This window comes from Danio rerio, chromosome 9 (assembly GCF_052040795.2).
Source record: "Danio rerio strain M-AB ecotype USA chromosome 9, GRCz13ab, whole genome shotgun sequence".
NCBI classification, from domain to species: domain Eukaryota; kingdom Metazoa; phylum Chordata; class Actinopteri; order Cypriniformes; family Danionidae; genus Danio; species Danio rerio.
Genome location: NC_141029.1, coordinates 3,687,873 through 3,713,957, shown reverse-complemented (window position 1 = coordinate 3,713,957; position 26,085 = coordinate 3,687,873). Strand labels below are relative to the sequence as shown.

The 26,085-nt window shown below is 37.6% G+C and overlaps 2 protein-coding genes across 10 annotated transcripts in view; both read left to right on the top strand.

Moving 5' to 3' along the window:
- Positions 1-17,341, top strand: part of dcaf17 (ddb1 and cul4 associated factor 17) — a 23,355-nt gene extending 6,014 nt beyond the window's left edge. The window contains exons 5-15 of one of the 8 annotated variants that reach the window (XR_015498898.1): positions 2,470-2,548; positions 3,915-4,004; positions 4,225-4,332; positions 4,601-4,706; positions 5,078-5,220; positions 7,765-7,874; positions 9,345-9,432; positions 9,768-9,851; positions 10,634-10,844; positions 12,196-12,560; positions 14,218-14,670. Coding sequence is in view for 6 of the 8 variants with exons in the window: in XM_087266661.1 (XP_087122787.1) it covers positions 2,470-2,548; positions 3,915-4,004; positions 4,225-4,332; positions 4,601-4,706; positions 5,078-5,220; positions 7,765-7,874; positions 9,345-9,432; positions 9,768-9,851; positions 10,634-10,789; positions 12,411-12,530 (1,084 nt within the window). In the remaining 2 variants the exon portion in view is untranslated. 8 annotated transcript variants of the gene reach the window in all.
- On the top strand, positions 17,181-26,085 carry cybrd1 (cytochrome b reductase 1). 2 transcript variants are annotated; one of them, NM_001020500.3, is given in 4 exon segments: positions 17,181-17,438; positions 19,726-19,934; positions 22,392-22,546; positions 22,626-26,085. In NM_001020500.3, coding segments are annotated over 4 exon segments (762 nt in total). In that variant the 5' UTR covers positions 17,181-17,251; the 3' UTR covers positions 22,837-26,085.

Below are 26,085 nucleotides of genomic sequence, written 5' to 3'. Positions count from 1 at the left end.
GCACTATTTTTACAAATAAACTGCATAGCTGCAATCTAAACAACTACATCAGTGGTCACCAACCTTGTTCCTGGAGGGCCGGTGTCTTGCAGATTTTAGCTCCAACCCTAATCAAATACACCTGAACAAGCTAATTAAGGTCTTACTAGGTATACTTGAAACATGCAGGCAGGTGTGTTGAGGCAAGATGGAGCTAAACTCTGCAGGGACACCGGCCCTCCAGGACCAGGATTGGTGACCCCTGCACTAAGGGATGCGGTCTACATTTTGGAAACGCGTCCGAACGATTAGTTGCATGAAAAGAATAATTTATTTGTCCTGTAAACATCACTAAATTTCGTCATACTGTCCTGTACCGTTCATTTTACATAAATACCAAAATACAAATTTGCTCACCATTTACTCGCCCTCAAGTGGTAGCAAATTTCCATATTATTCGGAAACACAAGAGAAGATGTTTACCAGAATGTTGGTACATTCATTCATTCATTCATTTTCTTGTCGGCTTAGTCCCTTTATTAATCCGGGGTCGCCACAGCGGAATGAACCGCCAACTTATCCAGCAAGTTTTTACGCAGCGGATGCCCTTCCAGCCGCAACCCATCTCTGGGAAACATCCACACACACACTCATACACTGGACAATTTAGCCAACCCAATTCACCTGTACCGCATGTCTTTGGACTGTGGGGGAAACCGGAGCACCCGGAGAACATGCAAACTCCACACAGAAATGCCAACTGAGCCGAGGTTTGAACCAGCGACCTTCTTGCTGTGAGGCGACAGCACTACCTACTGCGCCACTGCCTCGCCCCTATGTTGGTACATCTACATCTATAATAGGGAAAATTGTCATGTTTTCATCAGAAAAAACTAACCTAAATGACTAGCCTAATGACTAAATCCCCAATGACACCCTCTGCCAGTGCATTGATGAAATTAACAGTTGGATGTGCCAAAACTTTCTTCAGTTAAACAAAGAGAAAACTCAAGTGATTGCATTTGGGAACAGAGATGAGGTTCTCAAGGTGAATGCGTACCTTGGCACTAAAGGTCAAACAACAAAAAATAAGGTCAAGAATCTTGGTGTGACTCTGGAGTCAGATCTGAGTTTCAATAGTCATGTCAAAGCAGTCAGTAAATCAGCATACTGTCATCTCAAAAACATAGCAAGAATCAGATGCTTTCTTTCTAGTGAAGATTTAGAAAAACTTGTTCATGCTTTTATCAGCAGCAGGGTGGATTACTGTAATGCCCTCCTCACTGGTCTTCCTAAAAAGACAGTCAGACAGTTGCAGCTCATCCAGAACGCTGCAGCCAGAATTCTGACCAGAACCAGGAAATCAGAGCACATCACACCTGTCCTCAGGTCTTTACACTGGCTCCCAGTTACATTCAGAACAAATTTTAAAGTATTATTACTGGTCTATAAATCACTAAATGGCCTAGGACCTCAATACATTACAGAAATGCTCACTGAATACAAACCTAACAGATCACTCAGATCTTTAGGATCATTTAAACTAGAAGTGGGGCAAGGCAGTGGCGCAGTAGATAGTGCTGTCGCCTCACAGCAAGAAGGTCGCTGGTTTGGCCTCGGCTCAGTTGGTGTTTCTGTGAGGAGTTTGCATGTTCTCCCCGCCTTCACGTAGGTTTCCTCCGGGTGCTCCGGTTTCCCCCACAGTACAAAGACATGCGGTACAGGTGAATTGGGTAGGCTAAATTGTCCGTAGTGTATGAGTGTGAATGCATGTGTGTGGATGTTTCCCAGAGATGGGTTGCGGCTGGAAGGGCATCCGCTGCGTAAAAACTTGCTGGATAAGTTGGCGGTTCATTCCGCTGTGGCGACCCCAGATTAATAAAGGGACTAAGCCGACAAGAAAATGAATGAATGAATGAATAAACTAGAAGTTCCAAGAGTTCAGTCAAAGCAGGGTGAATCAGCTTTCAGCTACTGCACCCCTCGCTGCTGGAATCAGCTCCAACATTAGGCACATTCTAATCAAGACTGAAAACACATCTGTTTAGCTGTGCCTTTCCTGAATGAGCACTGTGCTACATCCGACAGATCGCACTATTATGTTTTTCTGTTCTCTTTCATTCTTTTATAACACATTTGATCTGTTTGTATGTTTTTTTAATAATTTTTATTATTTGTTTTTATTTTTCTTATACGTGCTTTTTTTATTCCTGTTTATGTAAAGCACTTTGAATTGCCACTGTGTATGAAATGTGCTATAGAAATAAACTTGCAACTTGCTAAACAGGTTTAGAAGAAGCGGAGGGGGAGTAAATTATGACAGTTTTTATTTACATTTAATTGTAGGGTTAGATTAACTTTTTAAGAGAGGAAAATGTCAGTGCTCATGCAGTTTTTGTGGATTTCAGAGTAATGTAGGCTGAAGCACGTATTTCCAATGAGCCCTGGTTGCAAATGTTTTTGTTGTACTAATATGAGTTTTTCCGACAGATCGTTAGGTTGGGACTCTTCACAGGAGACATTTTACGTCAAATCCGTTCAATGCAAACAGACTGCTCTAGAACGACAGGTCAGGCTTTACTCGGATACACTTGTATCTGCACTATTGCTGTTTCTCTCGCTCTCAGTTCAATTCAAAAGATCTTTACTGACATGACAAAGCATTTCACATCGCACAACCTATGAATAAAGTGATCATACACTCACCGGCCACTTTATTAGGTACAACTTACTAGTACAGTGTTGGACCCCTTTTTGCCTTTAGAACTGCCCTAATCCTTCATCTCAGATTCAACAAGGTACTGGAAATATTCCTCAGAGATTTTGCTCCATATTGACATGATAGCATCACACAGTTGCTGCAGATTTGTCGGCTGCACATCCATGATGCCAATCTCCCGTTCGACCAAATCCCAAAGGTTGCTCTATTGGATTGGGATCTGGTGACTGTGGAGGCCATTTGAGTACAGTGAACTCATTGTCATGTTTAAGAAACCAGTCTGAGATGATTCATGCTTTATGACATGCTGCTTTATCCTGCTGGATGTAGCAGACGATGGGTAAACTGTGGTCATAAAGGAATGGACATGGTCAGCAACAATACTGGCGTTGACATGATGCTCAATTGGTACTAATGGGCCCAAAGTGTGCCAAGAAAATCTCCCCAACACCATTACACCACCAGCACCAGCCTGAACTGTTGATACAAGGCAGGATTGATCCATGCTTTCATGTTGTTGAGTTTTGGTGAGCCTGTGTGAATTGTAGCCTCAGTTTCCTGTTCTTAGCTGACAGGAGCGGCACCCGGTGTGGTCTTCTGCTGCTGTAGCCCATCCGCCTCAAGTTTGGATGTGTTGTGTGTTCAGAGATGCTCTTCTGCAGACCTCGGTTGTAACGCGTGCTTATTTGAGTTACTGTTGCCTTTCTATCAGCTGGAACCAGTCTGACCATTCTCCTCTGACCTCTGGCATCAACAAGGCATTTGTGCCCACAGAACTGCCGCTCACTGGATATATTATCTTCAGACCATTCTCTGTAAACCCTAGAGATGGTTGTACGTGACAATCCTAGTAGATCATCAGTTTCTGAAATGCTCGCACCAGCCCATCTGGCACCAACAACCATGCCATGTTCACGGTCACTTAAACCACCTTTCTTCCTCATTCTGATGCTCAGTTTGAACTGCAGCAGATCACCTTGACCATGTTTACATGTCTGAATGCATTGAGTTGCTGCCATGTGATTGGCTGATTAGAAATTTGCATTAACGAGCAGTCGGACAGGTGTACCTAATAAAGTGGCCGGTGAGTATATAATGCATATATAGGTCTGATAAGTACATACACAAATAATAAGAAAAACGACTAACATGATTATTAAAGAGATAATGAAATAATACAATACACAATTGTACATTCATTCTCCGTCTCTCTCAGGCTGGTGTTGATAATAACATCCTCATGCGCGTGGCTGCATTTCAAGTGTTTCCACTGCAGCTTGTTGGAATGCTGGAGATAAATAAAAAGGTAACATCTTCTGCATTTGTGTTTTGTATCATTTTTTATTTATCGTTAATTTTATTCATTTAGATATGCTTGAATTGGTACTTTTTTGTCAAATGTGGGGATTTCAAAACTAATATTTACAGATTGTTCACAGTGAATTGTTTTTTTATACTTGAATTAGTTCAAAATGCTGATCTTGAACAGAATGATGAGAGGTTGTGTTGTGTTGTGTTGTGTGCAGGTGTTTGGTAAGACTGCAGTGGATGTGCTGCTGTCACAGGGAGTGTTAGCTGTATCACACAGCTCAAAACTCGTCCGACTTTACAGTTTTGAGTACATTGTTAACAAGGTAATGGCATATTATATATTATATTCCTGCTGAAAAATCAAGCTTAAACCAGCCTAGGTTATCTGTACTTATAAAGTTTATATTCTGCATGATCCTATTCAAGATGCTTCAAACTAAGTTCTTTCTAGTTCTTCGTTTGAGATCAAAATGATGTCCGAAAAGTGGCTTGTTAATAGTCTGAATTGTGTTTTAAAAAGAAAGTGTGACTGAATATTTGCTGGACCGAATGTTTGTTGAAAATGTCGGTTTAATCATGATTCCACTTCAGTTTAGAACTGAGGAGCTGATTCTGGGACAGCAGTGTGAGCTGAATAATGCAAGGGGAATCGTGGGAGATGCTCCATATGGTGTTCCGGTCAACATTTGCATTCATGGTGGGTGACGGAGTCATTCCAGAAGTATGGATGCAGTCCTCCAAGCTCATGATGGAGTCAGACACAATATTCATTCTGTCTCCACTGCAGCAGGACTTTATATTCTATACTGGACATTATTTCTGTTCAGTGATGAGACTTTAGTCTAAGCGAAGTCAGACCTTACAGTCCTAATTAAATCATTAGAAATCAAGGCATGATCATGTTTTATTTTGGTCTAATAAGCGTCATCTAGAGGCTTTTGCCTTTCATGTAAGCCACCATTGATATCAATTGATCAACTATAAGTCTAGGTATTACTTGTTGTTCCTAAAACTTCAAGTTTAGTACAATATTTCAGCAAATATTGGTTTCAATGCTTCTCTCCACAGAGTGTCCCCCAGTCTTGTTTGAGATGACATACTTTGAGAATGGGGTTCAGATTGGAGGACATCCTTGGCACTACATCTACACCCCCAACCACAAGAGACACAGAGGAACCCACCACGTCTGCTCCATCACAGATGGAGCTCTGGTGCCTCTTCTTTTTTTTTATTTAAATGTATTTTTATCGAATGTGCAAAAACGTATCGGAAAATTATATTGAATAATAAGATAATATCCGTCACTCATATTGTTTGAATCCTGACTCTTAAATGAAAAATTATAATAAAAATAATAAATTTAAGGTGGTCTATTCAAATAATGGACTAAGCTGAAGGAAAATCAATGATTGAATTAAGTAAACAAATAAAAAAAAATAAGGACAAGCTTTTAGTCTTAGAGACAGAGATTCCCAGATGATCAAAGGAAGGATCTCAGGTCCCATAAAATAGGAAAGGTTTGTTCTTAATGGCTGTGGTGAAAGTATTGTGGTGACAAGTCATACACGGTGGCAATTCAACGTGTTTTACATAAACAGGAATAAAAGAGACAAGTATAAGAAAATAAAAACAAACAAAAAGCAAAAAAATAAAAATGTGTTAAACAGGTTATAAAAGAATGAAAAAGAAAAGAAATACATAATAGTGTGATCTGTTGGACGTAGCACAGTGCTCATTCAGTAAAGGCACAGCTAAACGGATGTTTCAGTCTTGTTTTGAACTTGCCTAATGTTGGAGCACATCTGTAAACCCAAGTCTGTCTTCCCAGATGCGGAACGCGCGTCAAGCGTGAGGGATTTACATGTTTAGTCGATGGAAACGTGTGAATAGACATCCTGCGGCGCGAATACGCACGAAGGGTGCCGCGCGAATGACACGAATTACACAAATGGCGCGGCGCGAATTAAGAATTTTTGCGCGAATCACTCGAGTTCAAAAATCTGAACTTAGCCACGTTAACCAATCAGAAGCTTGCTCTTGTGGGGCTGTGATTGTGACGTAGAACCTGTTGATGGTGTCCCGGGGGAAATCCTCCAGCCGACACCGACAACAAGTCATCAAACTGGGCTTGGCTCAGTCAGAAGCACCGCTGAAAGCCTCCGACACGGCCCTAAAAGTATCTACGCTGTTTTTCAGCCTTCATAAAGCACATAAACACTGTTATTTTCTTCATAAAATCCATGTTAGCCATTTAGCTACGAAGCTAGAGTCACCGGGCAGACAGAAGCCCTGCCCATCACGTGAATCCGCGTCTGTTCTGAAGTGATTTTGACGCGCAAATGAAGTGGGGTTTAATGCGGGAATCAAGCAAGTAAACTCAAATGCTTACGCGGTAATTAACGTGCAAATAGCGCGATTTATCCTCGCGTTCCACGTCTGGTGTGAACGCAGCATAAGGGTGCTTTCACACCTAGACTTTTGTTTGGGAACCTGTCTCGTTTGCAAAGTTAGCGCGGTTCGTTTGGCATATGTGAAACTTCCAATCGCGCCAAATCAATCGCTTAGAGATCAGTTGAATGAGGTGGTCTCAGCTCGATTGAAACGAACTCTGGAACTGTTCGATTGTAGTAAGAAATCTATATGATCTGAGCCCGGTTATATCACAGTGTTTTATGGATATATCATGTAAAGAGAGAATTATGTGTAGGGCGGGAGGTCATTCCAGACATCCCAAGTCTCCCAGAAGTTTCAGTAGTCTCCCGCAAATGCACAGAGACTCCCGGATGCCCACAAATGAGTGATGATCTCCTGGAAATCGTGCGTCTCTCTCCCGGTCCTCAAATACGTCGCGCACCCTTCTCACCCCTCCCCACCGCATCCCTCCTCGCTCTTCAGACACGTCGTGCGCACCCTGTCAAACACCATCAAACCACCGCCACCCCTAACAGCTGAGCGGGACTCTGCAAAATAAACCCTGACACTCTGACCAATGTGAGGAGAGTTTACTCACACGTGACTTGTTTTAGCTATTTTGGTCCGTTTAGAAACTTTGTCGTGTGAAAGCGAACCGCAACAATGTAACAATGTTAATCCCTGTTTCGCAACAACTGAATCGATTCACAGGTGTGAAAGCACCCTTAGTCTGTCTAACAATGTAAAAACCACAATATTATCAGAATGTGGACATGCAGCACAAGTTATACCAGGACCTTTATGTCATGTCTGTTGTGGTAGATGTAAAATTAAACTAAAGATTCTATTGGGTTTATCTCATTGATGGACCCATGTTGACATTCTGTTATGAATGACAAATGGCTTAGTAAATTTTGTATATCAATATGTCTTCGTACATGATCATCGAAACTAGTGAAAATAGGAAAGTGTTGACATTTTTAAGTGAAATGCTAATGGTCTAATCGGATTCAATGATTTATGCTAAGCTAAGCTAACAGTACTCCTGCCAGACTCTATCCAGCTGAATGTATTAAAAAATGGTAAATATATATTGGCCAGTAGTTTATAGTGTGAATTGTTACTTAAACCAAAGTGTTACCAAGTACTCCATATTTACTTATATAACAACTTCATACACAAGTGCTGTGATAATTTTTTTTTTTTGTGAGAAATCCTTCAATGTTTACAAAATAATCCAAACAACTATCAATGAATAAAACCCTTTGCGAAAAACACTATATGAACATATTTGAATTAAGTGTAAACATCTTATCTATTTGTTCCAATGATCTGTACATCAGGCAAAGAACGGCGTCCAGGACATGAAATGTGACTCTCTAGAAGTGGACTGGATCTTTTTTCACCCAGATGACTCCGGTCGAATCATTCATGCCGGGCCCAGCACAATAAAGTGAGCATAAATGTTAATGTTTTATTAGAGACATGTCACTGGACAAGGATAAACAAGTAAATGAGGAGACCTTACACTGTAGTCTGTGCAAAGGTGTAGAGTAGTCGGAGCAAAGTACTAGTGAAGTCTGTTGAGTTCTCTGAGCAAAGTTCCAGAGAAGCCTGTCAAGTAGTCTGAGCAGAGTCCTAGAGAAGCCTGTCAAGTAGTCTGAGCAGAGTGCTAGAGTTGTCTGAGCAAAATTCTAAAGAAGCCTGTGAAGTAGTCTAATCGACGTTCAAGAGTAGTCAGAGCGAAGTCCTAGAGTAGTCTGAGTGAAGTCCTAGGGTTGTTTGAGCTAAGTCCTAGAGAAGTCTGAGCAAAGTTCTTGTGAAGTCTGTCAAGTAGTCTGAGGGACTTTCCAGAGAAATCTGTCAAGTAGTCTGAGCAAAGTTCTAGACAAGTCTGTTGAGTAGTTTGAGCAGAGTTTTAAAGAAGCCTGTAAAGTAGTCTAAGCGAAGATTAAGAGTAGTCAGAGCAAAGTTCTAGATAAGTCTGTTGAGTAGTCTGAGCGAAGTTTAAAAGTAGTCTGAGCGAAGTCCTAGAGTAGTCTGTCGAGTAGTCTGAGCGAAGTCCTAGAGTAGTCTGTCGAGTAGTCTGAGGGAAGTCCTAGAGTAGTCTGTTGAGTAGTCTGAGGGAAGTCCTAGAGTAGTCTGTTGAGTAGTCTGAGCGAAGTCCTAGAGTAGTCTGTTGAGTAGTCTGAGCGAAGTCCTAGAGTAGTCTGTTGAGTAGTCTGAGGGAAGTCCTAGAGTAGTCTGTTGAGTAGTCTGAGGGAAGTCCTAGAGTAGTCTGTTGAGTAGTCTGAGGGAAGTCCTAGAGTAGTCTGTTGAGTAGTCTGAGCGAAGTCCTAGAGTAGTCAGAGAGAAGTTTTAAAGAAGTCTGTAGAGAAGTCAGAGCAAAGTTATAGAGAATACATTCAAAATGTTAAACACGTCAGCACCAATAGCCTTGTGGTTATTGCGTCGACACATGGCACTGAGGTGTTTACGGCGACCTGAGTTCGATTCCCGGCTCGAGGTCCTTTGCCAACTATTCCCTTATCTCTGCTCCCCATACTTTCCTGTCTCTACATCTCCACTGTCCTATTACAATAAAGGTGAAAACCCCTAAAAAATAGATATAAAGAAAAGTTAAAGACAATGTATATAATCTTTTCAGTTATAAACTTACATTGCAACCTACAATTTATGCATTTGTAATTCCACGCTGCCTTACATTTTTTACTTTTCTAGTCATCTTAACAGCGTAGAACTTCAAAAAATGTAGTTAAAGTCAGATTTTATGAAGTAAAATAAAAAATGTCACAACTTTTTGTCATTGTTTTTTTTTGTTTTTTTTTACAGTGTAACAATGATAGTTTTCTTTTGGGTTAAACTATTTGGTTTTTTTCCCCTGGAGTTGATTTTTTTTTTCTTTTAATTTCCTCTTTTACAGCATTCTCAAGATCATGGCGGAAACAGGATGTGACTGGAAGTATGAGATCATCACAGATTTCTCCATCACCGCTGCTCGTGACAGTAATGTAAGTGTTATATAGTTCAGTAAAATTTTTTGTTCATCCATCCATCCATCTATTCATCTATTTATTAGTTTGTTTATTTATTTGTTTATTTATTCTATTTGTATTAATGCCAGATCAGCAGCATTGACTATATTCATGGCAATATTGGTAGTAAATATTCGAGACATAACAGTTTCTTAAACAAGCATTATACAAAAAAAAACAAAACAAAATCAAACTAAAAAGGACTTTCCAACACATTAAGACTGCAAGTTCTTAAACTTGTACGAGGGCATTTTGTCATCTACAGTTTGACTCAAGGGTTTATATCGGTGATGAATTCTTCTTCCTCTCAGCAGGCCTCTCAGGTGATTGTGACCTCTTCTGGCCGTACAGTTAAAAGGAGATTTCAGATGTTAGACGATGACCCTGCACAAGAGGTACAGCACACCACCAGCTCAGATTTAGGTCTAATCTGAGGGAGAACATGTTTTCTTAAGCACCAGAACATATTTGGGGGTTTCTAAAATTAATTTTTTTTGCCATCAAAGGGAGAGTTCACTTTAAAATGCCAATTTACTCACCCTCAAGTGATTCCATGTGAGTTTCCTTTATTTGTTGAACACAAATGAAGATATTTTGAAAAATGTTACCATTGGTTTTCGTCAAAGTAAAAACAAATACTATGGAAGTCAATGGTTACAGGTTTTTATAATTTTTTAAAATATCTTCTTTTGTGTCCAACATAAAAAAGAAAACCATAAAGGTTTAAAACAAAGTAAATGATGTGTAAATGGTGAACTATCTCTCTAAGGAAAACAGAATTTTGACATCAATAATATGCTATGAAAAAAAAAGCATTTTGTCTTTTTTCTACTCCAAATATTACAAAAAAATCCTAAATTATTTGCTAGATAAGCAAAAATATTGTCTTGTTTTTAGAAATATGTCAAAATTAAGTCAGTTTTGCTTAAAACAAGCACGAAATATTATTTATATTAAGATTATTTTGCCCGTTTGAAGGAAAAACTTATAATTTTGACATATTTCTGAAAACAACAAAATATTTTATTCCTTATCTAGAAAATGCGTCTTGATTTAAGAATTTTTAAACATTTAGACTAGAAACAAAACAACAACTCTGCATTCTTTTGCAGTCTAATGCGTGATCATGAGGTCTCTGAGCTTGTGTATTATTTTGAATACTTATTATAATACCTAGACGTTCAGAATGGTGAAGTATGAAGACGAGCTTGATCTGCTGGCTGTGGTGGACATCACTCACGCTGAAGATGAAGGACAGGCTCGTCTTCGCCTGCATGACAATAAAACAGGCGCTTTAATGAAGAGAGTTCCTCTGGAGGAGCCCTGGGATGTGGTATGAATCTTCAATTAATGTCATTAGACCAGTGTTTCCAACACTGTTCCCAAAGGCACACCAACAGAACACTCTCTCAGCCTCTTCCTAATCAAACACATCTGAATCAACCCATTAGAACATAATAAAAACCTGAAAGTAATGGGTCAGGCAAGGGAATCATCCAAAATATGGACTGTTGATGCGTCTCCAGGAACAGGGTTTGGAAACACTGGTTTACACCTGCATGATAAATAGTTTTTAAACCAAAAGACACTCGTATTTGGCCTTTAAGTGCTGCTTTAAATAAAACACACTAACACACACACACACAAATGCAGTCTTTGAATCTTCCTGACTAAAAATGTGTTTTCTAGGTGTTTCCTATGTGTTTGCCAGTGTTTCCCAATCCTGTTCCTGAAGACACACCAACATTACACATTTTCAACCTCTTCCTAATCAAACACACCTGAATCAACTCATCAGAACATAGTTAATGGGTCAGATGAGGAAGACATCCAAAATATGTACTGTTGGTGTGTCTTCGGCAACAGAGTTGGGAAACACTGGTCTAGGCCTGCACAATAAATCATTTTTAAACTGAAAGAACTCATATTTGGCCTGTAAGTGCAGCTTCTGATAAAAGACACACACACACACACACACACACACACACACACACACACACAAATGCAGTCTTTTATATCTTTTTGACTACAAAAATGTATTGTCTTGGCCAGTGTTTCCCAATCCTGTTCCTGAAGGCACACCAACAGCACCCGTTTTCAACCTCTTCCTAATCAAACACACCTGAATCAACTCATCAGAGCATTAGAAGAAACTCCAAGAGCTAAAGTTAATGGGTCAGATAAGGGAGACATCCAAAATATGGACTGTTGATGCATCTCCAGGAACAGGGTTGGGAAACACTGGTTTACACCTGCATGATAAATAGTTTTTAAACCGAAAGACACTCGTATTTGGCCTTTAGGAGCTGCTTTAGATAAAACACACAAACACACACACACAAATGCAGTCTTTGCATCTTCCTGAATACAAATGTATAGTATAGGCCAGTGTTTCCCAACTCTGTTCCTTAAGGCACACCAACTGTACACATTTTCAACCTTTTCCTAATCAAACACACCTGAATCAACTCTTCAGAGCATTAGAAGAGACTACAAAAGCTGAAGTTGATGGGTCTGATAAGGGAGACATACATAATATGTACTGTTGGTGTGTCTCTGGGAACAGGGTTGGGAAACAAGAGTCTAGGTCAGCACGATTAATCGCTTTTAAACCGAAAAAACTCATATTTGACCTGTAAATCCTGCTGCAGATAAAACACACACACAAATTCAGTCTTTACATCTTCCCGAATACAAATGTATCATCTAGGCCAGTGTTTCCCAACCCTGTTCCTGAAGGCACACCAACAGTACACATTTCAACCTCTTCCTAATCAAACACGCCTGAATCAACTCATCAGAACATAATAAAACCTGAAGTTAATGGGTCAGATGAGAGAGACATCCAAAATATGTACTGCCGGTGTGCCTCCAGGAACAGGCTTGGGAACCACTGCATTAGACGCTATTTTTTTAATTGCTCATAATTCAAAGGTTCTCCTTTGTTTTTCCAGACCTACAGTCACGAGGTGTACTTTGACAGAGACACCATTATTCACACTGTCCAGGAGAAGAACAACAGCTTCTGTTGCCATGTTTATAAAATGAAGAGACCAGCTTCAGACCAACCATAATGAGCATGCTTCATATCATGTAGACCAGGGGCCTGTTTCAGTAAGGAGGTTCAAACAACTCAGAGTTTAAACTTGAACTCTGAGTTGATTTACCGAGAGATTAAAAACTCAGAGTTTTCGGTTTCAGAACAGCTGATCTGAGTTGGGTCAATCAACTTCGAGTAGACCAACTCAGAGTTAAGCGCGCACACCGTGACTTTAAAAAGGCATTATCAATGGAGCGCAGACATTAAGAGTGACTATGGCAATATCTTATAAAAGAGATCACCATTTCTTTCTCCAGCTGAACTTGATGTTCTCATGCAAAGTTATAGCAAATATGAGCGTATATATTTGAAAAGAAGCAACCATCAGTGAAGAAGAGACAGCGTGGGAAAACAGCTGCTCAAGTTAATGCCTAATTTAACTTTTTAAGTATTTAAATATTTAAGTATAATAAAATAAGTAATGTAATTTGTGACGTTTATAGATTTTTTTTGAAACTTTCTTTTATACATTTATTAGTTTTAAATGATTTAACAGTGCACTTGTGTGTCTGCCTTTTTTATTGATCAAGTGATAGGTTAATATAACATTTAGAAGGTAAGCAGTACTAAAAATAATTTTTAGAAAGAATAATAATCCCATTAATCTAGTTACAGTGCATGTCGAAGGTGAATTTAATTTAATTATTTATTTAAAAAAGATAAGCCATTTTCGTAGTTTTTCTGTGTGTGACTAAAATGTAGGCAATAGCTATGTTTCCATCCAAATATATTACATAAATTTATGTGCAAAACTGGATATTGCATAAAAGATGCGAATAAAATTCCATCCAACGAGTGAAAGAGAAAAAAATAGTCACTTCCTGATAAAACTGGCACCAAATATCAACAGTAAAAACAGACTTTACTGTGGTAGAAGAAGCTGCGTCAATTAATTCTTTATTTAGCCTAATTAATGTACTTGCCCCTCGATGTCAGAAGACAATGCTGAAACACAAGGAACACGTGGGGGCGTCTGAAGCCATGAGACACGGAGACTCTTGACACGCACCAGACGTTCTGAGGTAATTAATAATATACACTAATACTGAAACAGTTAAGGCATTTTAGAATGACTAAAACAATATTTAAGACATGTTACAGTGTGCTCAGCCTGCTGGTTTGTCCATTTACACACATTTTCATTATCATATGATCATGATCTTTTTTTAATGTACATACTGTAATTTGTTCAGTAAAAGTGTTTCCATCGTAGTTTATGCGCACATTTTCTATCAAATAAAAGTTTATCCTACTCAGTTATGCGCGTTTTTATGCATATTTTAAAAAGTTATTTGCATCATGACGTTTCTATCAATCGTTTTTATGCACATATCCAAAATGAGCTCTAAAATAGGTGGGTGGAAACGTAAGGCTAAGGCGAGAAATACCGCTTCATCTTAAAAAAAGGGGAGGAGACAGAGAGAAACTCTGAGTTTAGAGAATAAAACCTGCTTCTGACCAGGTTAGATTCACAGAGTAAGTTACCACGGTAACTGACTCTGAGTTAAAGTTACCTCTCTTTCAGAAACAGGCTTGACTTACCCTGCTTTCTCGAGTTTAACAAACCTGCCATTTTGAAACGGAAAACCTAGAGTTTCTCTCATTTCAGGGTTAAAATACTCTGAGTTTTCAGTTAACCTCCTTTCTGAAACAGGCCCCAGGTCCTGGAGGTCTGGTGTCCTGCAGATTTTAGCTTGCCTCAACACACCTGCATGGATGTTTCTAGAAAGCCTAGTAAGAGCTTGATTAGCTAGCCCAGGTGTGTCTGATTGGGGTTGGAACTAAACTTTGCAGGACACACAGGCCCAGGACCGAGTTTGGACATGCCTGATGTAGACAAAACAACGTAATAAAAGATGTCTGTTATAATGATGTCATGTTATAATGTAGATATTCTCCTATGTCGATGTTTGACAACTCGAGAGCAGAAACTATATATATTTTTGTATTATGAAGCATGAATCTTTCACACTGTCATTTGTATTGGAGAAATTGCTGATCAGCGAGCATTCATGCATTGACATCAATGACCTGACACGGTTCTGTTTACTAATTTATATCAGTATGCAAACATTAACTCGTAACTTTCTTAATAAAGACAGAATTTTGTGACAGATACTCTCTTGTCATGATTGTGAAACCAAGTTACGTTGTATAACACTGTGGTTGCTTACAAAACTGTCGAGGAAAAAAAAAAAAAAAGAAAAGCAGCCTGTGTTTCATTTAGTGAGCTGACAGACTTCATGAGTTGCCTACTTAGACAGCATGAGGTGTCATAAGTCTAAGCAGAGAGACATTTTGAACAAAGATTATATTTTAGCTAGAGATGTACAGTTGAAGTCAGAATTATTAGCCCCCTTGAATTATTAGCCCCCTGCTTATTTTTTCCCCAATTTCTGTTTAACGGAGAGCACATTTTTTTCAGCCCATTTCTAAACATAATAGTTTTAATAACTCATCTCTAATAACTGATTTATTTTCTCTTTGCCATGATGACAGTAAATAATATTTTACTTGATATTTTTCAAGACACTTCTATACAGCTTAAAGTGACATTTAAAGGCTTAACTAGGTTAATTAGGTTACCTAGGCAGGTTAGGGTAATTAGGCAAGTTATTGTATAACAGTGGTTTGTTCTGTAGATTATTGAGAAAAAAATATAGCTTAAAGGGGCTAATAATTTTGTCCCTAAAATTGTGTTTAAAAAATTAAAAACTGCTTTTATTCTAGCCGAAATAAAACAAATAAGACTTTCTCCAGAAGAAAAAATATTATCAGACATACTGTTAAAGTTTTCTTGCTCTGTTAAACATCATTTGGGAAATATTTAAAAACAAAGAAAAAAAAATGAAGGGGCTAATAATTCTGACTTCAACTGTATAAAGTACTAGAGACCCAGACTTAAGTAAAAGTACAAGTGCTCTATCAAAAAAAGACTTGAGTAGAAGTTGAAGTGCTCTTTAAGCACCACACTTAAGTGGAAGTACTAAAGTATTAAGTAGCTTATTTCAAAATTTACTACTCAAGTACTAAAAGTAAAAGTACAACTATTGTGTAATGTAGTTATTAAAGAAAGCAGGCAAAAGACATCATATTGGTTTATATTTATTTTAAATATATTTTTTGAGGTACGTGATTAGGCAGAAGGAAAAGAAACATGGCTTATGATTTATAAACAGTTGAAGGCAGAAATTTCAGCCCCCTTTGAATTTTTTTCATTTTTAAATATAATAATAAACAGAGCAAAGAAATTTCCCAGTATGTCTGATAATATTTTTTCTTCTGAAGAAAGTCGTATTTGTTTTATTTCAGCTAGAATAAAAGTAGTTTTTAACTTTTGAAACACCATTTTAAGGTTAATGTTATTAGCCCCTTTAAGCTTAATTTTTTTTTTCGATAGCCTACAGCAGTGGTTCTCAAACTTTTTTCCTAAAGTACCACCTCAGAAAAAAATAGTCTCTCCAAGTTCCATGGGCAGTACTGAAGTACAGTAGCGTAGTCATAGTAGGCCCAGTAAAGCAGCTACAACTCTTCACAGTTCAAAAACGTGGCAGATGAATTACTATTAATAAGAAAATTTATTAGTGTCAGCCATTTAAATATTATACTTAGTCTGAACATGAACACTGTACTGCGCTTATATGTAAAAAACAAATAAAAACAAAAAACATCACATTTAAATTAAAATGTGCTTTTAATAGTAAAAATGGCAGGTTCCTCTCAATGGTTTTTCCTTCACTTTCGTCAATTGGTGAAGTTTTGTCCTCGCCACAGGCTTGCTAGGTTTGGCTCGCATCGATGGATTTGCTCTTCTGTGTTTGGACTTTCAGTAGTGAAAGCAACTCAATTCTGAAAACTGGACTGACACTGTTTCCATCTATTATAATATTCTATGTTAAACTGCTTTGACACAATCTACATTGTAAAATTGTACAGAAATAAAGATTAATTTAATTTAATTGAGTATTTCTTGAAAAAGCCCTTCTTAATTTAATATTAAAACAAGAAAAATAACAATTTAACTAAATTCAAACTAAAATTAAACCAAAAAAAACAAGAATAGTTTGCTTGTTTTAAGGAAAAACTCACTTAATTTTGACTGATCCTATTCTCTGAAAAACGCTTCTTAATTCAAGATTATTTAAGATATTTGAACTATAGAAACAAATTTTTTTTTTGGATGATGCCAAGTATAAAAGTCAAACTCAAGATATTTATATACTTTATTAAAGGATTTTGCTTTCATATTTTGAGAACTTCCACTCCCCTGCTACTTATTTTTCTTTATTCATAATTTATTAGATTTTTTTATTGTATTTTTATTTATATATTCTTATATACAATTAAGTTGTCCCAAAAAAAACTGAAGAAGTGTGTTGTTTCAGCTCATTTTAAATAAGTAGTTTAAACAAACCACAAACATTTTGTAGATGTTATTAATGTGAAGGAAAAGATTGTGAATGTAAATCTCAGTGTCATTTTAAAGGTATTAATGCCTTTCTGTTCAAACGTTGTTAATTAAGAAAAGATGCCGCCCGCCCAGGCGCCATATTATGATTTGGGACACATCCCGTTGTTTGGGTGAGAAGTGAAAACGCGAGCCAGCCCCCAAACTGACGTGTCTTGTGTGTGTTTTCCTGCAGCGGGTCAGTCAGATGTAGAGTGTCATCTAGTGCACTTCAGAGCTCGAGGATGATGGAGGACTACCCGCAGTTCCTGCTGTTCTTCATTCTGGCGTCGGTGGTCGGGATTGTGTCGATCGCGGTCGCTTTATCCTGGGTTTTACACTACAGAGAAGGGCTCGGATGGGACGGAGGAGCGGCTGAGTTTAACTGGCACCCGCTGTTGATGGTTATAGGCTTTATTTTTCTTCAAGGAATCGGTAAGGAGTTGAGTGTTTGCATCTGTTGAGACAGTCTGAGGTTTCACATTCCTGAGTGTGTAATCAGGATTTAAAGCAACAGGTCACGTTTATGACCCACACAATTACATTACAGTTTTCAAAACATTTAAATAACTTAAGTAGCCCACCTTAATGTGTCGTAACGTTGCTTTTCTCATGATTTTGGGTGTGTTTTGAAAACGGACAGTATAATGATTTAAACTTCGAACAAGTGCGTTTTTTCGCAACAATAAACAAAGCAAAATAAAACTAAACTCGCATGAGGTTACTTTTAACGGAACGTTAAAAACTTTTTAAATACATTGAACGTCATTAGAAAAATGTTCCTTGTTTTCTTTTGGGTAAATGTTAGACTTGAATGCTTTGAATGTTGTGTTTGATTGGCGTCTAAACGCAACTTGGCTAATATGGAGCCAGATCAGTCTCAAAAATAAAACATTTACAAAATAAAGTTCATACATGCACGCACAATTCACATTAACAAAATCCACTTTGAAATTTAAAACATTAGTTTACAGGCTACATAACACACAATTTGTAAATTCACCAGTTAAAAATCTAATATTGCCAATTGATTTGGATTTGTGTATTTACGAATTGTTTTTAATTTACGAATTGGATTTGCATATTTATGAATATGATTTGTGTATTTATGAATCATGTTTTGAGTTTACAAATTGGATTTGTGTATTTTTGAATCGTGTTTTGAATTAGCGAATTGTATTTTTGTAGTTGCGAATCGTGTTTTCATTTGACAAATTGGATTTGTGTATTTTGAAATCATGTTTTGACATTTGTGTATTTACGAATTGTGTTTTCATTTAACGAATTGGATTTGTGTATTTTGGAATCGTGTTTTGAGTTTACGAATTGCATTTGTGTATTTATGAATCGTGTTTTGAATTAACGAATTGCATTTGTGTTTTTACGAATTGTGTTTTCATTTGACGAATTGGATTTGTGTATTTTTTGAATCGTGTTTTGAATTTATGAATTGCATTTGTCTATTTATGAATCGTGTTTTGAATTCAGGAATTGCATTTGTGTATTTACAAATCGTGTTTTAATTTGCTGAATAGGATTTTTGTATTTTTTAATCGTGCTTTGAGATTTGTGTATTTACGAATCGTGTTTTCATTTGATAAATTGGATTTGTGTATTTTAAAATCGTGTTTTGAGTTTACGAATTGGATTTGTGCATTTACTAATCGTGTTTCCATTTGACGAATTTGGATTTGTCTATTTTTGAATTGTGTTAAGAATTTACGAATTTCTATTGTTTATTTTTGAATTGTGTTTTGACATTCCGAGTTGTATTTTTTGCATTTTACTAATTTTGTTTTGATTTGATGATTTGGATTAGCATATTTTTGAATTGTGCTTTGAATTTATGAACTGAAAATGTGCATTTCTGAATTGTGCTTAATTATTGGATTTTGAATTGTAGTTGTATTCATTTTATTTTGTGAATGTATTATTTTTTTGAGACTCTAATCTGGCTCAATTGCTAAAGCTAGGCTATATTTAGACTGTCAGTAAAAATCGAATAGACATAAAAAAATAACCCAAAACTAGACTTTTGCTGATGTGCACCGATTAGACAGACTTCACGTGTGTCGGTATTCATTCCTGTCTAATTGATGTGTAGTCTTGTTTTGGGCTTTTCTTAGAATTTTCCCCATCTGCCTATAGGTAGCCTTGTTTTAGGCCAGCCATCTATGTTTAGACGTCTATTTAACTTCTTTTAAACACAAAAATACTTGCGGGGATGTAAGGATGAAAAATTACATGTTTAGTGGACATCCAGCTAACGATGACAACATTATGATGTGTCAGTATGACCGCATAATATTGAACACTGTATTAATGTTACTGAAAGAACATTTAAAAAAACACTGAGAGAACATTTCCAGAATGTTAGCGAAAGATCTGAGAATGCTCTTGGCATTGAGGTAAAGTGGGTTTTATATTGGCACATTCGTTCAGTGACAGCTTGTGACGCGCTCCTATTTTGTTTACCATGGTACTATCACATGACCTCAAAACAACATCAGCACTGTTTAATTGACTGCAAACAATCTTGTATGTTGATAGTCATTGGCTGCTAATATGATTTCCCTACTTAGAATTTCCAAAGAATACTTACTATATTATTAAGGAGAAATGTTAGTTTCTTGGGACATGTTTGTATTCGAGTATTTAAAACGTCATCGCCCCCCTCATGGCATTTGAATGCTCTTCACGTCTTTTTTTTCTTCCTCCTCAGCAATTGTAGTGTACAGACTGCCATGGACCTGGAGGTGCAGCAAGCAGATGATGAAGTTGATCCACGCAGGGCTGCATATTCTCGCCTTCATCTTGGCTGTGATTTCTGTGGTGGCTGTGTTTGATTTCCACAATGCCAAAAACATTCCCAACATGTACAGTCTTCACAGCTGGGTTGGTCTGGCTGCTGTCGTACTGTATCCATCACAGGTATGAGTTCACGGACACTGGTGTACATCTACACAGGGTCGTAGCAGGTGCTGTAAGTGAAGTTTTAGTTCTTACAGAGGTAAACTGAATGTTTGGCAGATTTGTCTAAATCAGCGGTGAATGAAGTACACATTTAAAATGCTGCTTGTTTAAACTACTTATTTAAAATAAGCTGAAATGACACAATTCTTAAGGTTTTTTGGGAACAACTTAATTGTTTTATGTTCAGTCCACTTAAATTTGTTAAGTTATTTCAACTTAATCTATTTGTGGCCAATAACCTATCGGGCCAGTGGTTCAGGATTTTACTTTTAATTGTTAAATAATTTTTTTTTTTAATTTCAAACTTTGAATTTGACTTTATTTTATTTAAATGACTACACATTATGTAGTTGTTTCTTATACTGTGAACAGACATGTACTGTGTGCAAGTCTGTATGTAAATGTCTTAGGCTCTCTTATTGCATTTAAACAGCTGAAAAAGTTGACATGTAAATCGTATAAAATGAATGAAGCTGTTTTATTGATACTGACAACGTTCAAATGACTTTAAGGACAAAAGCATATTTTGTGAGAGTCAGTTTCAGTTTAAAATAATATGAGAATGGACAATCCCAAATGTTAAATCGTCTCAACGCCAAAACCCTACTGAAAAAAACTGCTTAAACCAGCCTAGGCTGGTTGGCTGGTTTTAGCTGGTCGACCAGGCCGGTTTTAGAGGGGTTTTGGTAACTTCCAGGCTGGTTTCCAGCCATTTACAGCCTGGTCTTAGCTGGTCAAGCTGAGAGGTGACCAGGTAAAACCAGCTTGACCAGCCTAGCCAGGATGGGAGCCCAGCCAAAACCAGCTATGTCTAGCTTAAACCAGGCTGGTCAAGCTGGTTTTAGCTGGATTTAGCTGGTCATTTTATAGCCAGACCAGCGAAAAAACCAGGCTGGAAATGGCCGAAACCCCTCTAAAACCAGGCTGGTCAACCAGCTAAAACCAGCCAACCAGCCTAGGCTGGTTTAAGCTAGTTTTTTTAGCAGGGAACCCATATTTTGAGATCTTGACAGTCATATATGTGTCCCACGCTGCTATAAACACTATAAGGACACGTATATTTCACACAAAAAAAAGAAAATTGGTTGTTTTTGCGTTATTTTCTGCAAATTCGTTGCAAAAACCTTGCGGTTTGAAACAAATTTTTGAAGTTGCGTCACTGCGATTAGATTCTTGCTTGTAATCCAGCGTGGAGAGGGGGATAAGTTTGTTAAAAAAAAAAAAAAAAAAGAGGCCATGCAAAAATGAAGACCCAGGTGGTTTTAATATTACAGAATATGTTTTTCCACTATTCATAGGTTTTACACTGATGTAGATATTACAATTTTGAATTTAAAACAATTTACAAGTTACAAACTAAAATTAAGTAACAATTATTTATTTGATAACTGGAAAAGAATATGTGAACCTATCAGTTTACAATATACCCAATTTATTGGCATTATTGGTTATAATGGTCAGGAATGTTTGACCATTATTGCCTTTTTAGCTTATAAGTGGAGGACAGAAACTAGCCGGAAAAAAAAAAAAAAACGTCAGTGTATTTTTAAGTGTCCTTTTTTTTATTATTCTTGCCATAATAAAAATATAATTGTAGAGCAACCCATGTTCTCATTTGTATTTAACTTTTAATCAGTAGAACTGTCCAAGATATGAACAAAAACAAGTGATGCTTCAAAGTTTGATTAAAAAAAATCTTGAATGATTATAAAAATCTTTATAATTAATTATAAAAAACAATTAGTTTACAAATCTTCAATGATATTAATGATATGACGAAGTTGTGGAAACGTTCTACTGCTCTGTTTATCCGTCTGATTTTACTGTCTGTTTCTTTTAACCGCCCCCTGTCATTAAGAGAATATCTCAATGGCGGTCAAGTATAAAAGCCTCGTCCGTTTCGTGAGGTGCGCGATGCGGCGCCAGGCGAAAGTATAAATCAGCCTTAAGATGTTTGTTAGCTTTTTTTCTGTAGTTCAATGGTGCATCTAACCTACCTTTAGTACTGTTCAATTTAAATACATTCATTTTACCACTAATTTAGTCATTTTTTTTTTCATTTTCTCTTTGTGTATGCGTGTTTTTCATATTGTGATATAGGTCTTAAATTTAATACCTAATAGTCTTCAAAAGGTCTTAAAGTCTTAAATTTGGCATTATGATATCTGCAGGCTTGAACCATGCAGATTTTTTTGTAAAATATAAACAGATCTTTCAATATAATGTTAACGTATATTTTTACTGTTTTGAGTTTTTACTGCAAATGTCACATCCATAACTCTGGAATTGCTCTGTTTAAGAATGGTTAAAAGACCCCTGCTAATCGTCTACATATGTATTGGTATTTCAGATGTGTGTGTGTGTGTGTGTTGCATGTGATCGGTTGTGATGTAGCTCTTCTTTCTGGTGATTCAGATAGTGTTGGGGATCGCTGTGTATCTGATACCCGTCACCCCAGTGCGTGTGCGTGCAGCTCTTATGCCTTTGCACATCTACAGCGGCCTCTTCATCTTCATCAGTGTCATCGCCGCAGCTCTCATGGGCATCACTGAGAAACTCATATTTAGCCTGTAAGTGCTGCTTCAGATTAAAAACACACACACAAATACACTTCCTGACCACAAATGTGTTGTCCGTCATGTGTTTCAGGAAAAGTCCTGCTTATAAAGACTCTCCTCCTGAAGCCGTGTTGGTGAATGTTCTCGGGCTGCTTATTGCTGCATTCGGTGCACTTGTTGTCTGGATTGCTACTCGCTCCGCTTGGAAGAGGCCAAGAGAGGAAACGGCGCAAACGTTGTCCAATAACACCACAAGCCCAGAGGAGATCAAAGTGGGCACTGATATGACCACAACAAGCTGAATCCAACTTCGAGATAAGCAGATGTATTGGAAAGCAGAAGAGTCTGCGGTGTAAAGTTTGTTGATGCCAGTTAAAGGGTTATTTCACTCAAAAATGTCAACTCTGTTATTAATTACTCACAATCATGACGTTCCAGTCTCCTTGAGCCCTTCATTCATCTCAGTGATGGGAAGTTCGGATCATTTTACTGACTCGGATCTTTGAGTCTCGTTCATCGAGATGAACGAATCTTTTTTCGAGTCATTTCGTTCAATTTGCCAAAATATTATTAAAATGTTACGAATTGCTTCCAAACACATCTAAAACTAGCCCAAAAGGTTGATCACACCACAAATATGTCATAACTAGAATACTATAAGAAGGAGAAAAATAATAGTTCGAAGTTTACCTGCTGTTTCGTCTATGAAGGTATTGTTGTCTCTTTGCTCAGCTCACCTCTTCATGTCTTCAAATCTCAGTGGTTCGTTCACGTTACACTGACAGTCACATATAATCTTAACCAATGTGCACAGTCTGAGCTGATAGGAGCCATGATGATTAGTTCACCTTTCACGTCTTCTGGTTCTTGAGTCGTTCGTTCATCACGTGACAGAATGACTCAAACCCGAGGACTCGAGACATGAACGGATCAATTCTTTTTCTGGCTCTAAACGCATATGATTGGCCCGTGATGAACGAATGACTCAGACCCGATAGAGGACTCGAGGGAGGAATGGATCAATTCTTTTTCCGGCTCTAAACGCATATGATTGGCTTCTGCCTTTCCGCAATGAACGACTCAAAAGAATTTAATAAACGATACAGATGTGCGCATATGCGGATGAACGAATCACTCCCTGAGAGGACTCGTAGATCCCGAGTCATATTAAAGATTTGTTCAAAATGAACGAGTCGTTCATGAACGACCTATTATTAGTTCATCTTCAAAACGCAAGTTAGGATATTTTAGATGAATTCAGAGAGCTCCCTCATCCTCCGTAGACCGCAACAATCCAAAAAAGAAACCAAAAACATTTCTCGTGATTTGTGTGGTTCATTTTTTTGTACGCAAATACTTTTTCTCTTCCACATTAGGTCAGGGTGGTTGATTATTTGGCAGTATGGCATATTGCCATTAAAACGAATCACTCATATTGCCTGTGGTAAAAGCACACCTTAAATAATGAATTAAAGAGTGAAATGCACCTGCCATATGATGAATATTAGATATACCTAGGCATAGCTAAATAATACAAGTTGTAGTACACTACCTGACAAATGTCTTGTCGCCTCTCTAAGTTTAAGGAACAGCAAATAATAACTTCTAGTTGATCATTTGGTATCAGAAGTGGCTTATATGAAAGGCAAAGGCCTGTAGATTACACTTGTTTGACCAAAATAAAACATGATCATGCCTTGATTTATAATTCTGACTCTGCTTAGACTAAAGTCTTGTCACTGAACAGAAATAATGTCCAGTATAGAATATAAAGTCCTGCTGCAGTGGAGACAGAATGAATATTGTGTCTGACTCCATCATGAGCTTGGAGGACTGCATCCATACATCTCTGACATGACTCAAATCACTGATAAATAAAGTCATCTGGAATGAAGAAGAAAGCATTCTTGCAGGACTCGCAGAGTTCATCAAGAGTCTTTGGATTCATCTTCAATGCCTCTTCCTTCATCCTACCCCAGACATGCTCAATAATGTTCATATCTGGTGACTGGGCTGGCCAATCTTGTAGCAGCTTGACCTTCTTTGCTTTCAGGAGCTTTGAAGTGAAGGCTGAAGTAGGAGAAGGAGCGCTATCCTGCTGGAGAATTTGCCCTCTTTTGTGGTTTGTAAGGTAATGGACAGCACAAACGTCTTGATACCTCAGGCTGTTGAAGTTGCAGATCTCACGCACGCCCCCATACTGAATGTAACCCCAAACCATGATTTTTCCTTCACCCGACGTGACTGATACCTGTGAGAATCTTGGGTCCATGCTGGTGCCAGTAGGTCTTCTGCAGTATTTGTGATGATTGGGATGCAGATCAACAGGTGATTCATCAGAAAAATTGACTCTGCCACTTTCCCAAATGATCAACTAGAAATTAAGTTATTATTTGTCCATCTTACAACTGGGATGGACGACAAGACTTTCAGTTACATGGAAACATGTATACCGTGAGCCTCAAACACCAGTTTCCATGTTCTCATGTAAATCCTGTGTGTAAAATTGGCTGCACCACCAGTTAGACTCTACTAAACAGGACTGCCGGTCTCGATATGAGCGAGTAGCACACACCTCAAGACGGCTCCTTAAAAAATCTTTGTCAGAACATCTTTTCAAAAATTGTGATTATTAATAAACTTATTGTCTCACATTCTAGAAACTATTAACCAACTTCAGGGTTTAATTTATCCAGTTTTCTAAATTTGACAACCAAATCTCAGAAAAGCCTGGACCCCAGGCCGTGAGTCTTCTAATGAGGAAGAAACGCCTGAAGAGGATGCTCCAGAGGCCGGCAGTTCAGTCATCCATAACGCGATATCTTTATTCCCTCAATCAAATCAGACAAGGAAACTATAGATTCCAACAATCAGATAAACATCATTGCATTTTCGGTTTATCACTACAGTCGTTTTTAGGTAAGAACTTAATATAAACAAAAAGAAATAAAATCTTGGATTTGTTCGGAAAAGATCAGATTTATAGTGTAAATGCAGTCTTTAATGTGTGAACCAAAAAACCTCTTTCAAATGAGACATTTCTCAAAACATCCTAATTTTTTATGGCGAACTCGCTTTAATTTGATCTCAGAGCAAACCAAAAAATCTCAAAAACATGTTAAAAGTTGAAGTTTGACTGAAATCTCTGCTGTCGATGGGCATTTCAAGCGGACGGCTCTATTTGCGCTGTAATCTCTGCTGTCTATACGAATATAGAAATGCATGAACCGTCCCTCAGTGCTGCTTTTTAAGATTACGATTTTGTAGATTTTTGTATTTGCACTATATTAATATTCAACACTGTTTACCTTAGGCTCAGTTAAAGTGTATTGCCTTTTTAGTCACAACTCGCTGTATATGTATATATCTATATATATATATATCTATTGAGATGGCTTTATTCTCTTATAGTATTGATGGGATGTAGAACGTACTGTAACATTTCTGTGAAAACATATCAAAACCAAGATTTGTATTAATATCGAAACTATTTAACATCTGATGAATGATTGTTTTATTAATGACTCAAAATCATTAAATATGTCAGCATA